Source organism: Schistocerca piceifrons, chromosome 3, assembly GCF_021461385.2.
Source record: "Schistocerca piceifrons isolate TAMUIC-IGC-003096 chromosome 3, iqSchPice1.1, whole genome shotgun sequence".
Taxonomy (NCBI): domain Eukaryota; kingdom Metazoa; phylum Arthropoda; class Insecta; order Orthoptera; family Acrididae; genus Schistocerca; species Schistocerca piceifrons.
Genome location: NC_060140.1, coordinates 814,758,365 through 814,772,644, shown reverse-complemented (window position 1 = coordinate 814,772,644; position 14,280 = coordinate 814,758,365). Strand labels below are relative to the sequence as shown.

The following is a 14,280-nucleotide window of genomic DNA, read 5'->3' as shown; positions in this document are numbered from 1 at the left end:
TTCACCGCGAGTAATAGTCGCTGGAGATCTGAACGCAAAACACCCGGAATGGAATTCACGCATACGAAATCCCAACGGCAAAAAACTGTACGAACATTCACTAGACAGAAACTACATTACACTAGCGCCGACTGGACCGACGCACATTCCCTATCAGAGGGGACACAGGCCAGACGTGACAGACATGGCCCTCATCAAGGGCATTACATCGACACTCAACGTTGCCGTTGAAAACGATCTGCCCTCAAACCACCAACCTGTAATACTATGCATTGAGGAAACACTGCAGCACATGGAACAACGCAAGATGTTGGACTACCGGCGTGTGAATTGGACATTGTTCAAGCAAACGCTCGATAGCCACATCCCACCTATACACGAAATCAATGAAACAGCACAAATTGACGAGACAGTAGAAACCCTCACTAACGCCGTCCAGGACGCAATGGCAGGCACCATACCTGATCGCACCTCACAATAACACAGTGCGGCCCTGCCCTAGGAAATCCTGGGCCTAATCTCGATGAGGAATCGCCTCAGGAGACAATGGCAGCGCACCAGGCGTCCGTACTTCAAACGGCACATTAACGGGCTACAGGGCATCATACACGATAAAATACAAACACATAGAACACAACAGTGGAACCAAAAACTCGAAGGGCTGGACACCGCACGACCTGGCGTGTGGCAACTAGCCCGACACTTCACCAGGGAGAAAATATACACCCCAACGCTGCAAGGGCCTGACGGACCTGCATACTCAGCGGAAGAGAAAGCAGAACTAATGGCCCGAACACTCGCAGCGTCATCCACACCGGACCTGGCACCATCAGACCCAGTGTTCACACTTGCTACCGACCAAGAGGTTACACGCATTCTAGCCCAACCATCGCCCGACGACATTCGACATGCTAGCACAGCTGAAGTCTCCTGGGCTATAATGCATTCCGCTGCTAGGAAAGCCCCTGGTCATGATGGCATTCAAAACCCTGTCCTCCATGAGTTCACGGATAAAGCAACTGAGTACCTAACACACATAACGAATGCCATACTAAAACATCAACACTTCCCCGCCTTTTGGAAGACAGCCAAGGTCCTGATGTTCAGGAAGCCGGGGAAAGACCACAGCGTCCCACAAAATTACCAACCCATCAGCCTTCTGAGCTCGCTCAGTAAGATTGTTGAGAAGGTGATTCTCAAACGCATCACTAGGCACTGCATAACAAATGACATCCTGAGACCGGAGCAATTTGGGTTCAGGAATCACCACTCCACAACGTAACAACTCCTACAGGTCGTTGAACATATAACATATGGCTTCAACATAAACAAAGCTACAGGGGCGGTGTTCCTGGACATCGAAAAGGCTTTCGACCGTCTATGGCACAACGGCCTCATCCGCAAACTCAGCCACGCGGGATTCCCCGACGGGCTGCTGCGTCTAATACACTCATACCTCATAGACAGGAGTTTCAACACTGACGTGCAGGGAAAACAATCAACACGACACGGTATACACGCGGGAGTACCCCAGGGAAGCATCCTAGGGCCCCTACTGTTAACCTCTACATAAACGATCTCCCAACCACACACAACACAATGATGGCAATCTATGCGGATGACACAGTCATCCTTGCGCAAGATTGGAAACCATCAAACATTACGTCACGCCCACAGACTGCACTCGGAGTGGCCGAGGCTTGGTTGGAGAAATGGCGTGTTAGAGTAAACGTCGACAAGTGCGAAGCCGTTCTGTTCACTAGAAGACCGAAGCAACTGCGCAAACGCCGCTACTGCAGACCCATAACTCTACATGCACGTCCAATACGTTTCCGCGAGAAAGTCAAATATCTCGGTGTCTGGCTGGACCGGAAATTACTCTGGAGGGGCCACATACAACACATGACCAACCGAGCTAGCGCGAGACTCAAACAGCTCTATCCTACGCTCAACAGGCGTAGCACACTGAACAGAAGGGTGTCGAGGTCCATGTACATGACACTTATCCGACCCCTGATGACGTACGCAGCTCCTGTCTGGGGATACGCTGCGCCTACACGCCTGCGCCGTCTGCAGCTCATACAAAACAAAGTACTCAAAATCATAAGCAATGCTCCACGATACACACGCATCGCGGACCTTCACCGGGAATACCGACTTGAGACTCTCACGGAGGTAATCCACAAACTCACCACAAGACTATACAGAAACTCCAGACATTCGCAGAACCCGTTTATTCTGAATCTGGGGAACTACGACCACAACCATAGATGGAAACATAAAAGACCAAAAGACATACTTGTAAGGATATAACATCTATGGACAAGCATATGCAAACATAACGGCACAGGCGAGCCCCTGTTAATCAGACGCCACTACTGGATATCCAGCTAAAATACACTGCCGAATAACTGGCACCACACAGGGAAGCTGTACCGTACACTGCATGCAAACAAGCTCCACACATCCCCCACACAGTGAAATGATCTATGGCCGATCTCCCACTACTGTATAACGATCTTGATTGTTCCAGGAATGTAGCAGCTGCAGCAACTGGGACACATCGCGATCGCTTGTCACGGTAACGGTAATGATGCATGATACCTATACTAACAAACCCAACCTTGCATGAGCTATCGCAGCTAGTAAGCCACTACTGCTCTTACTACCCATCCCACTGTCGCGGAGGTTTTTTTCCCACGGCACGAGCCATGGCACTTTTTTCCCTCTGCTCTTCAAATCGCTACCCTCACTCGCGTTTCGTCCACTATCACCTGATGGACCGTGTTAATGCGTAGCCTTACCCAGACGCACGGACAACATCACAGCCCAGCATCCTGTGATCCACTTACTAGATGACTAATATGTTTACGGAGGTGACAGTAGAACTTTTGGTTTGGTCACCACGTTGGTGCGGGCGTGGAGGGGCTCCATCTGTTGTTGTTAAAAAGGTAACTGAATATTCCTATATAACTAGTAGACAACTTCATAGATGGGCCCAAAAATTTTTTTTACGGTGTCAAACTAATATACCTAGCTGTTCAGCCTACGGGAGTACAGACTTATGTTGGCAATAGTAAAGCATACCCGGCATTAACACTTCAATGGATGAAATAATGGTTGTAAACCTTCAAAGAAGCTTCTACTTCGCAGCTGCAGCTGGTCTTTAAGAAGGTTGTTTTTGTCATGTAGTAAATGTTTAAAAATTTGCATTTCCTCTAAAATGTCTAGCCTTGCACCTTTTACTTCACTATGCAAGAGCTGAGTATTGTGGGGTGCATGAGCCCACTGCACTAAATGTTCGGCAAACAGCGAACCACGTGTGCAATCTCCAGTTTTAGTCGGAATATGCTCCTTGTACCTTGTTAATAAGGCTCTTCCTGTTTGGCCAATATAAAATTTCGGACATTCGTCATACGTGATCTTGTATACTCCGGATAATGACAATTTGTCTTTAGGTTTTTTAAACTGTGAATCAGATTCTTCTGAAGACTATTATTAGTGGAAAAAACTGACATAAATCCCTGGTTTTTCAAAAGACGCCCGATTTTATACGAAACTTTACCTATAAAAGGAATAGGTACTATGGCAGACGGAGTCACATCTGGTGCTGTGCCTAACGTAGAAGCTGTCAACTTTTTGTTATTGTTTACTTTCTTGTTATAGAGCCGTCTCACAATTTCGGGCTCATATCCGTTATTTCGGGCTGTTGTTTCAAGAGTTACCAGTTCGTGTTCCAAGGCTTCCGTGGATAAAGGAACCGACATCGCTCTATGTAAACTAGAATGAAAAAATGCCATTTTATGCGCCGAATCAGCAGGTATAATACTACCCGAAAACGTATATTTCCTAAAAATGTCATATTCAGTGTGATTATCTACTATAGATACAGTCTGATCCAAGCAGTTCAATGTCCTTTTGGGCAACTCCTTCTCAAGAGTAAAATTAATTTTCTCGTGGAGATCGTTAAAGGCTAAAAATATCTGACTTATGTCTTCTTGGGACCCGTAGTCACCGGAATAAATAATTTGTGATCGAGACTGTTTTTTATAGTAAATATTTTTAAATTAGGGTTTTCTGAATCCTTGTCGTCTGGGGTAATAGTCAAGTGTCTTGACACGCATTCTCCGTTACATAACTGTCGAGCGGCTCTAGGCGCTTCAGTCCGGAACCACGCAGCTGCTACGGTCGCAGGTTCGAATCCTGCCTCGACCATGGATGTGTATGATGTTCTTAGGTTAGTTAGGTTCAAGTAGTTCTAAGTCTAGGGGACTGATGACCTCAGATGTTAAGTCCCATAGTGCTTAGAGCCATTTTTCCGTTACATAAATGTCCAATGCAGTGTAGTGAATAACTTAGTTGATCTAAATCACAGTTTATAATTTTCTCAAAGCCATTTCCCAACGTTAAGTTGCTGACGATTTGTAATAATTGGTAATGAACTGAATGGTACGATACTTAAGTTGACCGAGAGGGAAGTGCCACAGTGCGCTCTCTCTTTCTCTCTCTCTCTCTCTCTCTCTCTCTGTCTCTCTCTCTCCCTCTGTCTCTCACCCTCTCTCCCTCTCCCTCACCCTCACTCTCTCTCTCAATCTGAAGTTAATTGTAATCTACGTCCGCACGTTAATTAAATCAGTCTTTACCCGCTCCCGCCCATCCATCCCACACCCATCTCCCTTTACCAGAAGCAAGTCACCAAAAACAACGACGCGTCCCCGGCAGACACACAGGAACTTTAATTAAAACGGAGAAATTCGTTATTATTCCTTTCACACTTTATTGCTGGTAGGCTTAATGGCTTTTCAACCATTTAAATCCCCTCAATTTAAAAGTCTGAGAACAAATTTTCTTGTCAACATCCGCGTCCCGTGCAGAAGTGTGAACAAAGAGCACCTGCAATTCAGTTTTCTTCGAAACATTCGCTTTCGGTTAACATAATATTATTTATAGTTGTCTGAAGTAGCTGCAATAGGCCGTTTTCCACAATCAGACACCTAAAGTCTTTCGTTAGCTATTTCAACAGTCTAAAGAATTTCTTAGTTAGGGTTCATACATTTTTAATAAACTGATTTTAGCTAGGTTGTTTGCTGCTAGAGTTTTCAAACGCAGTTTTTATAAGTCATTGCATTCATTTCCTTCTTTTATTTTCTTGCTTGTTAAGAATGTTGTAGGCTCCATAGCAAAGGGATTTCTAGAAAACTAACGGTCCCGAATTTTTACTTTTGTACTTCGTGTAGCTAAATGGAAATGAAGCAGAGGGAACGATATCTACACTACTGGCCATTAAAATTGCTACACCAAGAAGAAATGCAGATGATAAACGGGTATTGATTGGACAAATATATTATACTATAACTGACATATGACTACATTTTCACGCAATTTGGGTCCATAGGTCCTGAGAGATCAGTACCCAGAACAACCATCTCGAAGATGCTGTGTCCCATCTCTGGTGTGCCGACTATAACGCCACGTTAAAACTCACTTAAACCTTGATAACCTGCCATTGAAGCAGCAGTAACCGATCTAACAACTGCGCCAGACATTTGTTGTATATAAGTGTCGCCGACCTCAACGCCGTATTCTTCCTGTTTACATATCTCTGTATTTAAATACGCATGCCTATTCCAGTTTCTTTGGCGCTTCAGTGTAAAAATATAATCGGTAAGTACCATGTCATATAAAATTATAGATACAATTGTATTCCTTGAAGGTATACTACAGCTTTCCGAGTTCCAAAACTTTACTTTCCAACATATCTTCACTTGTTTCTCTTTGTTAATTAAGCTATGCTATAAAACTACATCCGCGCTGGATTGCTGTGCGGTTTGAAGCGTCTTGTCACGGTTCGCGCGGCTCCCCCCGTCTGAGGTTCGAGTCCTCCCTCGGGCATGGGTGTGTGTGTTGTTCTTAGCGTAAATTAGTTTAAGTTAGATTAAGTAGTATGTAAGCCTAGGGACCGACGACCTTAGCAGTTTGGTCCCATAGGAACTTACCACAAATTTACAATTTTATAAAACTACACTGCTTGCCATTAAAATTGCTACACCAAGAAGAAATGCAGATGATAAACGGGCATTCATTGGACAAATATATTATACTACAACTGACATGTGATTACATTTTCACGCAATTTGGGTGCATAAATCCTGATAAATCAGTACCCGGAACAACCACCTCTGGCCGTAATAACGGCCTTGATTCGCCTGGGCAATGAGTCAAACAGAGTTTGGATGGCATGTACGGGTACAGCTTCCCATGTAGCTTCAACACGATACCACAGTTCATCAAGAGTAGTGACCGGCGTATTGTGACGAGCCAGTTGCTCGGCCACGATTGACCAGACGTTTTCAATTGGTGGGAGATCGGGAGAATGTGCTGGCAAGGGAAGCAGTCGAACATTTTCTAACGGCTGGAGTGGCCGTGGGGTTCTAAGCGCCTCGGGCATGGATGTGTGTGATGTCCTTAGGTTAGTGTTTCGAAGAAAACTGTCTTTCGAAGAAAACTGAATTGCAGGTGCTCTTAGTTCACACTTCTGCACGGGACGCGGATGTTGACACGAAAATTTGTACTCAGAAGTTAAGTCGCATAGTGCTGAGAACCATTTTTTTTTAACATTTTCTGTATCCAGAAAGGCCTGTACAGGACCTGAAACATGCGGTCGTGCATTATCCTGCTGAAAGGGAGCGTTTCGCAGGGATCGAATGAACGGTAAAGCCACGGGTCGTAACACATCTTAAATGTAATGTCCACTGTTCAAACTGCCGTCAATGCAAACTAGAGGTGACCGAGACGTGTAACCAATGGCACCCCATACCATCACGCCGGGTGATACGCCAATATGGCGATGACGAGTACACGCTTCCAATGTGCGTTCACCGCGATGTCGGCAAACATGGATGCGACCATCATAATGCTGTAAACACAACCTGGAGTCATCCGAAAAAATAACGTTTTGCCATTCGTGCACCCAGGTTCGTCGTTGAGTACACCAATGCAGGCGCTCCTGTCTGTGATGCAGCGTCAAGGGTAACCACAGCCATGGTCTCCGAGCTGATAGTCCAAGCTGCTGCAAACGTCTTCGAATTGTTCGTGCAGATGGTTGTTGTCTTGCAAACGTCCCCATATGTTGATTCAGCGATCGAGACGTGGCTGCACGATCCGTTACAGCCATGGGGATAAGATGCCTGTCATCTCGACTGTTAGTGATACGAGGCCGTTGGGATCCAGCACGGCGTTCCGTATTATTCTCCTGAACCCACCGATTCCATATCTTGCTAACAGTCATTGGATCTCGACCAACGCGAGCAGCAATGTCGCGATCGGATACGATAAACCGCAATAGCGATAGGCTACAGTCCGACCTTTATCAAAGTCGGAAATGTGATGGTATGCATTTCTCCTCCTCACACGAGGCATCACAACAACATTTCACCAGGCAACGGCGGTGGAACGCGTGTGTATGAGAAATCGGTTGCAAACTTTCCTCATGTCAGCACGTTATAGGTGTTGCCACCGGCGTCAATCTTATGTGAATGCTCTGAAAAGCTAATCATTTGCATATCACAGCATCTTCTTCCTGTCGGTTAAATTTCGCGTCTGTAGAACGTCATCTTCGTGGTGTAGCAATTTTAATGGCCAGTAGTCTAGAAACTGGTGTGACACAAACGTATTTAATTTATTTATTACTATATTTTAGTTGTGGTTTATTTCAGTAGATCTCTCGAGCGCATAGAGACCCACTCTTCCTCGTCGTAATGGCATCGAACATGGCATACGGCGTCTTGTTGTTGTTTGAGTCGTTAATCTTCTGCCTTGTTTGGTGTGGCCCGCCACGAATTCCTGTCCTGTGCCAAGCTCTTCATCTCCGAGTAGCACTTGCAACTTACGCCCTCTACTATATACTAATTGTATCCCAATTTCTGTTTTACTCTACAGGTTTTACTCTCTACAGTTCTCTCCAGTACCGCGCAAGTTCTCTCCCGATAACTGATCAGATGTCCTGTCGTTCTGCCCCTTCTTCTTGTCAGTAGTTTCCACATATGTCCCTTTCCTCCTCGATTCTGCGGAGGATCTTCATGTTTTTTACCTTACCAGTCCACCTAATTATCAACAGTCTTCTGCAGCACTACATATCAAATGCTTCGACTCTCTTCTTTCTCGGTTTTCCCACAGTCCATGTTCCACTACTACGCAATGCTGTGCTCCAAACGTACATTCTCAGAAATTTCATTCTCAAGTTAAGACCCATGTTCGATGCTAGCAGACTTGTCTTGGCGTGGAACGCCTTTTTCGCCAGAGCATATCTGCTTTTACGTCCTCCTCGCTCCGTCCGTCATAGGTTCATTGCTGCCTAGGTAGCAGAATTCCTTAACATCGTCTATTGCGTGACCTCCAATTGTAATGTTTCAAGTTTCTCGCTGTTCATCTTTCTGCTACTTCTCATTACTTCCGACTTTCTTAGATATACTCTCAGTCCATATTCTGTATTCATTAGACTGTTCATCCCATTCAACACACCCTACAGACGTTCTTCACTTTCACTAAGGATAGCAATGTCATCAGCAAATCTTACGATTGATATCCTTTCACCCAGGATTTTAATCCCACTCTTGAACCTTTCATTTTCCTCATTGGTTCTTCGATGTAGAGACTGAACAGCTAGGGTGAAAGACTCCGTCTCATACCCTTTTTAATCTGACCATTCGTTCTTAATCTTCCACTCTTATTGTTCCCTCTTGGTTCTTGTACATATTGTATATTACGCGCCTTTTCCTGTAGCTATTTTTCTCACAATTTCGAACATCTTGCACCATTTTATACTGTCGAACACTTTTTCCAGGTCGACAAATTCTAAGGACGTGTCTTGAATTTTCTTCAGTCTTGCTTCCATTATCAACTGCAACGTCATAACTGCCTCTCTGGTGCCTTTACCTTTCCTAAAGTAACTGATCGTCGTCTAACAGATCCTCAGTTTTCTTTTCCGTTTTTCTGTATATTATTCTCGTCAGTAACTTGGATGCGTGCGCTGTTAAGCTGATTGTGCGATAATTCTCCCACATGTCGGCTCTTGCTATCTTCGGAATTGTGTGAATGATGTTTTTTCGAAAGTCTAATGATATGACGCCAGTCTAATACATTCTACACACCAACGTGAATAGACGTTTATTTGTCACTTTCACAACGATTTTATATTCTCCCGTATTCACCTTAAGTCTTCCAAAGCTCTTTTAAATTCTGATTCTAATACTGTATCTCATATCTCTATCCTGTCGACTCCCGTTTCTTCTTCTATCACGCCATCAGACTAGTCTTCGCCCTCATAGACGCCGTCTTTCCATCCATCCGCTCTGTCTTCTGCAATTAACAGTGGAATTCACATGGAACTCTTAATGTTACAGGATTGCTTTTCATTTCACAGAAGGTTGTTTTGACTTTCCTATATGCTGAATCCGTCCTCCTGACAATCATTTCTTTTTCGATTTCTTCACATTTTTCAGGCAGCCACTTTGCCTTAGCTACCTCGCACTTCTTGCTTATTTCGTTTCTAAATGACTTGTATTTCGGTGTTCCTGAATTTCCCTGAACATTTTTGTACGTCTTTCTTTCATCGATCAGGTGAAGTATTTCATCGTTACAGTCCAGTATCTGATTTCAGAATCTCTGCCTGACTATGATGTAACCTAACTGAAATCTTCTCGTATCTCCAGGCCGTTTCCAAGTATGCCCTCTCCTCTTCTGATTCTTGAACAGAGTATTCGCTATCACTCGTTGGTATTTATTGCAAAGCTCGATTAGTCTTCTTCCTCTCTCCTTTCTGGTACCAATCCCATATCCTCCGTTACCGTTTCTTCTACTCCTACCTCCACAACTGCAATCCCCATGACTATTTTCATCTCCCTTTACGTATTCAATTACCTGTTCAATATCCCCATATACTCTCTCTACCTCTTCATCCTCGGTTTCCGACGTCGGCATGTCTACTTGAACTATCGTTGTCGGTGTCGATTTGCTGTCGATTCTGATGAGATCAACCCTATCACTGACCTGTTCATAGTAACTCACTCTCTGACCTATCTTCGTATTCATGACGAATCCTCCTCCCGTTATACTATTTTCTGCAGCTGTTGATATCACAATATACTCCTCTGACAAGATATCCTTGTTTCCTTCCATTTCACTTCACTGACCCCCGCTATATCTAGAATGAGCCTTAGCGTTTCCTTTTTCAGATTTTGTAGCTTCACTACCACGTTCCAACTTCTGAAATTCCAAGCCCCGACCCGTAGAACGTTATTCTTTCGTTTCCTGTACAGTGTTTTTCTCACTGTCACCGCCACCTTGGCTGTTCCCTCCTCGAGATCCGAATGGGGGTCTATTCAGGAATCTTTTGGCAATGGAGAGATTATCATGATACTTGTTTCAATTGCAGGTCACATGTCCTGTGGATACAAATTATGTATCTTTAATGCAGTGGTTTCCATTGCCTTCTGCATCCTCATGCCGTTGATCGTTGCTGATTCTTCCGCCTTTAGGGGCAGTTTCCCACCCCAAGACCAATAGAGTGCCATAAACCTCTATCCACTCCTCCACAATCTTTGATAAGGCCGTTGGCTGAATGAGGGTGGCTTCTAATGTCGGAAGTTTTCGGCCGCTATTACTGCTGATTTTTATTGAAATTTAAGCAGTGACGGTGTTCGAACCCGGGACGGAGGAAGTTTTGATTACTAATCAAGACGGATGCAGCTCTTACGTCGCGCTTGTGTTTGATGAATGAGAGGATCACCCTGATTGGAAGAATTACTCACAAGGAAAAGGTCTCAAACACGGCCAACAGATTCGGATCGTATTTGGCATGTCACTTGCGTACAACCTAAAGTGAAATATTCTAAGATAACACTCATCCAGTTTTGAGAAAACCATCCCTAAAGTTCATGACGCGTTACCGATTCAAAACAAATAGGATCGATATACAATCGAAAACAGCCTTATTCATCGTCATACAAGGGGTGCCTAGAAACTAATGCACCGCATTTTTTTCTCAGCCGAAAACAGTGCTACGAATGCGAAACGTTACGTGTGTGTTATCTCAAGTCTCCTGAGTGAGTGCGCAGTCACTTCCTACAGACAGCGTAGCTGCAGGACAGTTTCAAAATGGCGGCTGTAGGTGATGTACGTGACAAGCAATGTGACGTCGTTGAAATTCTCGCTGCAGAGAAAGAAATTGTAGGAAATATTCACAAACGCTTCTGCAAAGTCTATGGAGCATTTGCTGTCGACATAAGTACGGTTAGTCTCTGGGCACGGAGGGCGAGGTCATCAGAAGGCGGTTCGGCGGAGCTCCACGATTTGCAGCGGTTGGGGAGACCACACCTGACACAGCTCCCTCGGACTTTCACTTGTTTGTGCCATTAAAGGATGCCATTCGTGGAAGGCATTTTGAGGACGATGAGGAGGTGATTCACACAATGAAGCACTGGCTCCGCCTCCAGGACAAGGACTGGTACCAACAGGGCACACAAGCCCTTGTTTATCGCTGGAGGAAGGCCACAGGACGGGATGGAGATTACATGGAAAAATAGGGTGTATAGATAAAACATCATTCTTTCCTGTGTGTAATTCTCATTATGTTCAATAAAGAATTGTTGAAGAAAAAAATGAGGTGCATTACTTTCTGGGCAACCCTCGTGCATGGTGTCTGTAATACGTATTTTCCTAGAAATCGAGGAAAGAAACTGTTACGAATGTCGCTTACGTATCCAAAGGGTAAACGCTGTTGAACGAAAACGCCGATGATGTAGCGACCAAAGCATCAAACTGGGGAGAGGAGAACCCGTGGTCGATACATCAATGCTTTATGCAGGTTTCTTTATTAGTATTTTTTTCTCGTATCGAAGTTGGTGGGAACAGGAGGGTAAGGTAATCAATACAGGGTAATAACAAGGTAGGCAAATAAATTTCTCAAACGGCTTGGATTAGTAAAGAATTAGAAATTTAGGTCTCACCGTACGAAAACAATTCCAAGTAGTACTGCAGCGAACTCGTCAGAAGGACCACAAGACCGCCGACAGCGTGATGTTTGTTTTTGGCGAGGCGCGGTACAGAATTATATTTAGAAGTTTCAGAATTGCAGGACGCTTCTGGAAGCCCAGAGGGAATTTGAAAATCGCGCAGATACATAAACGATTCATATCACAGTTCATGATCACCTTTAACCCTAGAATACTATCCCAATTTCGAACCCTTCCATACTTAAACCTTCGTCGATTCGACTACCACACCTAGGTTTTGCCAGGAAAATTACTAAAAGCAACGCAGCGTTACAATTATGAACCCTTTGTCGTAGTAAAAAGCACTCCGTCTTCAGGCGACGAGTGGCCTACCGGGACCATCCGACCGCCGTGTCATCCTCAGTGTGCCGCGCGGGATTAGCCGAGCGGTTTAAGGGCGCTGCAGCCATGGACTGTGCGGCTGGTCCCGGCGGAGGTTCGAGTCCTCCCGCGGGCATGGGTGTGTGTGTTTGTCCTTAGGATAATTTAGGTTATGTAGTGTGTAAGCTTAGGGACTGATGACCTTAGCAATTAAGTCCCATAAGATTTCACACACATTTGAACATTTTTTTTTTTTTCCATCCTCAGTGCAGGATGCGGATAGGAGGGGCGTGGGGTCAGCACACCGCTCTCCCGGTCGCTATGATGGTATTCTTGACCGAAGCCGCTACTATTCGGTCGAGTAGCTCCTCAATTGGCATCACGAGGCTGGGTGCACCCGGAAAAATTGTAACAGCGCATGGCGGTCTGGATGGTCACCCATCCAAGTGCCGACCACGTCCGACACCGCTTAACTTCGATGAACTCACGGGAACCGGTGTATCCACTGCGGCAAGGCCGTTGCCCTTTGTCGCAGTAAAGTTAAAGACAAATACACATCATGGTGTACATGGTCTTTCCACTAACTCACTTCGCATAGGTTCACAAACAGAAGGACGTTGATACATATTTTTCACCCGCTGGGAACGCTGTGGAGTAAGTACCAAACAGAAAATTGCATCAAAACTTTTACACGATAAATTGGGTGATCACGTGCCAGGAGTACTGAATACAAACAATAGTTACACAAACAACAGAAGAAGAATGTCATCTGAGGAAAATAATTCAAAACAACTTAGAATGTCAGACGTATATCCAGTGGAAGCAGTCTGTCCTCTGCGAATATGGACCATGTTCACTACTACTGGTTTACCAGTGGTTGCACGCAGACTTTTGTTTTGAAGAACATTTCTGTCTTAGACATTAGCTCGCCTTTAGACGGCACCAACTGGAAGTGGTCTCCAGAGGACGACGTTATGAATGACGACTGGAAAGCTGCTGAGGAACTATTGTCCATTGAGCCATTTTCGTTACTTATGTTCTGCTCATTTTTCAGACCAGTATTCTCGGGGCGAATAGTTGAATGTTTTGCGCCCTTCTTGTTTTTCCCAAAATATGCTTCCTTTTCAATTTGCCCCGCCGTTGGGTTGAGTGTTTCTTCACCCCAGTCTGATGCATAATCGACATCTTCTTCTTCGAAGTTGTGGTCTTCGTTAGAATCATCAGATAATGATATGTCAAGATCTGATTCCATTGAATCATAACTCTCGGTTTTGTGTAGTCAGAATCTGAAAAGAAAATGAAAGTTACAGAATAGGTACCACAACTCACTTGAAACCAAAACGTTCTTTCCAACAAACTTCCAATCAGATACCTATAGCAATATAGCTACTCATTACTATACGTTCGCCGAATCGACGAGCCCATTTTGTTCTTGACTACTACACGTTAGTCGTTCCGACGGCTCAACATTTACGCGCACACCTATATCTTCGTCGATCCGACACTGTAACTTCGGGACGAAATGTGGTTTACTTGTTCGAAGAGCGGCATAGGTATCACAGAGCCAACTACACCCTCCAGGCACAGCTGCGAGGACGGTGCGCCCCTCCTGTCCACAACAATACGGAGGGAGGGTTACCGAACGGAAATACGTTCGTCAAATCGATTACCAGTAGTATTACAGGGTTAAGGATCGATTTTTCGGGTGATGTTATCGTATGCGTGTTATACATTAAAATTAATTACTGAAAAAGAAATATTTTTAAACAACGTTTACCTCATGGGTACATAAGCGACAGTCGTTACTGTTTCTTCCCTAGATTTCTAGGAAATATACTATTGGAGGCCTCATAATTATATGATGGTTATCCTTCGGTCCCGTCAATTTTCGGTCGATTACACGCTGTGG

At 44.7% G+C, this 14,280-nt stretch overlaps 1 protein-coding gene across 1 annotated transcript in view; it reads right to left on the bottom strand.

The window, feature by feature from the left end:
• The window catches only part of LOC124789082 (serine/threonine-protein phosphatase rdgC), a 1,335,318-nt gene extending 1,321,695 nt beyond the window's left edge, over positions 1 to 13,623 (bottom strand). Inside the window, exon 1 of the mRNA XM_047256373.1 lies at positions 13,243 to 13,623. Within this exon, the coding sequence (XP_047112329.1) occupies positions 13,243 to 13,623 (381 nt within the window). The remainder of the gene's footprint in view (positions 1 to 13,242) is intronic.
• Positions 13,624 to 14,280: the final 657 nt, after the last annotated feature.